A 2,714-nucleotide genomic window follows, 5' to 3' on the forward strand; every position below is an offset into this window, starting at 1 on the left:
TTTTTTAATCTCACCCTGTCACCCAGGCTGGAGTACAGTGGCGCAATCTTGGCTCACGCAACCTCCGCCTCCTGGGTTCAAGCAATTCTCCTGCCTCAGCCTCCCAAGTAGCTGAGATTACAGACACTCACCACCACGCCCAGCTAATTTTGTATTTTTAGTAGAGATGGGGTTTGGGGTTTCACCATGTTGGCCAGGCTGGTGTCGAACTCCTGACCTCAAGTGATCCACCTGCCTTGGCAGGCCTGAGCCACCTCGCCCAGCCTGACAAAGTCTTCTTCTCAAAGCTTTGCTCCATTAACCTCTCTGCCAGAAGTTGGTGGAGGGTGAAGAGACCTGCCCCTCCCTTGCTCTAAGGGGACAGCATCTTAGAATGCCTGAAGTTATTTACCTTGGAGGGAACACCCAAATAAGAAAGCTTGGAGGCTCAGAGACACCACTTTTAACATAAAAGAAGGGCCATGGAAGACTGTGTGTGTGTGTGCGTGTGTGCATGTGTGTGTGTGTACAAGGGAGTAAGCTCACTGCTGGAGGGAAGCATCCCTTGCTTTTGTAGACCATGAGAGCCAGGGAAAGGCAGAGATGGGCTTCCTTAGACAAACTGCTGCCCAAATCCTCCCATTTTCAGACTAGATGGGAGATGGGGAAGTGATGGGGCAGTTCAGCGTCTGTGTAAGAAATGCCGCCGCCATGGTGACAAAAAACAAAAACCTAATGTCTCTGGGACTGGACATGTAAAAAATCTTATTAAAGCCAAGCAGTTGTGTAGGCCTCCTGTAACAAGGCAGAAAGGAAGTGGTCATTCCCAGCATCACCAACTTACTCCATGTGTCTTGGTGACAAATGGTGCATGAGAATGAATGGTGTCCTGGGTGCATGTTGGCCTCTTCAGGAAACCTGGAGGCACCTTGACGAAGGGACAGCCATGGTAAACTGATGACCTGCACTGGAGGTCACCCTAACCTAACCCTAACCCTAACTCATTGCCAGTAACAATAACGACCGCCCTTCCAAAGCACTTGTGATGTGCCAGGCCTTGTCCCAGCACTCTGGGTACAGAGCAAATCACGTAATCCATAAAACAGCTGATGAGGGATGCGCTACGACCATCCTCATCCAGGCACAGAAAGGTTAAGCTGTTTGCCCCAGGTCCCCAAGCTGGTAAGAGATGGAGCAAGTCAGTGCCTGAGTCTAGGCAGATTAGCTCCCATCCGCTGTGCTATCTGCTCTCAAGTCATTTATTTGTTAATTCCACAAATATTTACTGAACACTTCTTTGCCCATGGTGCTCAAGCAGGGAACACAAGACATATGTGTTTCAAGTTCAATAAAGGTCATTTGCTCACCCTCGTTCCGGAGCTGAACAAGGTAAGGAGATGTGTATGCTGTTGCTGACATAGCCCTTTGCTGGTGGGGTCTTTGAGGAATAAGGAACCCGGACCTGTACTGCCTCTATGATTCCCTGGGCAGCCCTCCAGGACAGGACCAGGTTTTGTTTGCCTCCAGGTCCCCACAGCCACACCCAGGGCCAAGAGCATTGTAGATATTCACTAAATGTGGTTGTCCAAATGGTTTTTTTTTTCTAAGTCCTTGAATGCAGGAGGCAGTTGGATAATGCTATTAAAATACCTCATTGTCACAGCATTCCTGCTTGTGGCTACAAAACAAGTGTCCCGGTCGGCACCTGGTACCCATTTGCTGATTAACTGTTGCTGCTTCTTGATTTGCCAGGAAAGACCGACAGAGACCAATGCCAATGTGGACAACTCAGCGTCCCTTTCGGTGGCCCAGCTGGCCGGGCGGTTTAGGGAGCAAGCGGCTGCAGCCAAGGAGGTGAGTCAGGAGGCTTCACAGCAGCCTCTTCTGCAGGGGGCAGGAGAAGGGGAAATCTGGTTAGGCCCAGCGGAGAGGGAGGGAGGAGGCTGGGTAGTTACCAAATTAGGAAGTGAAGCCAAGAGCTGGAGGGGTTTCTCTGAATGTGAGGAATGTCCCACTGCTGCTGTGCCTGTGCAGAATCTGTCCCCACCAGGGTGAGGCTTACACACTGGCCAGGAGGGATGAGACACAGGGCAGTGTCCATCAGAGATGCTCATCTGTATCCATTTCCATCGTGATCATCCACCGATGTAGACTTAGATCGCACACAGCTGTGCGGGGCCTGGATTGGGTCAGAATAAAGAAGTTCCTACACCCAGCTCCTTTCCCGTAGCCAGAGCAAGTCAAGGCTGGGGCAGACTCCCAACTGAGAATGAAGAAGGAAGAGAGGACTTGAAGGGAAGCACATTTGGATAGGAAACCAGGGATCAGGAAGGAAGAGAGTCCAGTGACCAATAGAGGAAAGTGTGACAAGGGAGAGTCTTAACTTTGGAGAAATTTGAGCTAGATTTTCTTGAGTCATGCAGTGTGAGGAGCTCATTAGAAGTGAAATGAGGGAAGGTCGCCCCAAGGTGGAGAGAAATCTATCATGGCCCCTTGGGGCAAGTGAGTACTTACTTGCCTTGCATTTTTAGTTGCACTATTTTGGGCTTTTGTTTTCCCATCTGAAAAATCGGGTTCATAATTTCTAGACTGTATAGCCATGTCATAAAGGATAAAGAAGATAACATCGGCCGGGCGCGGTGGCTCAAGCCTGTAATCCCAGCACTGTGGGAGGCCGAGGCGGGTGGATCACGAGGTCAAGAGATCGAGACCATCCTGGTCAACATGGTGAAACC

General features: G+C 50.3%; 1 protein-coding gene across 7 annotated transcripts in view; it reads left to right on the top strand.

Annotated features, from left to right (window-relative positions):
* Window positions 1–2,714, top strand: part of RCSD1 (RCSD domain containing 1) — a 75,320-nt gene that overhangs the window by 51,170 nt on the left and 21,436 nt on the right. For all 7 annotated transcript variants that reach the window (XM_017534152.2, XM_017534155.2, XM_017534153.2 and 4 more), the window contains exon 2: window positions 1,732–1,833. In XM_017534152.2, the coding sequence (XP_017389641.1) occupies window positions 1,732–1,833 (102 nt within the window). The remainder of the gene's footprint in view (window positions 1–1,731; window positions 1,834–2,714) is intronic.

Source organism: Cebus imitator, unplaced genomic scaffold (genome assembly GCF_001604975.1).
Source record: "Cebus imitator isolate Cc_AM_T3 unplaced genomic scaffold, Cebus_imitator-1.0 Scaffold84, whole genome shotgun sequence".
Taxonomy (NCBI): domain Eukaryota; kingdom Metazoa; phylum Chordata; class Mammalia; order Primates; family Cebidae; genus Cebus; species Cebus imitator.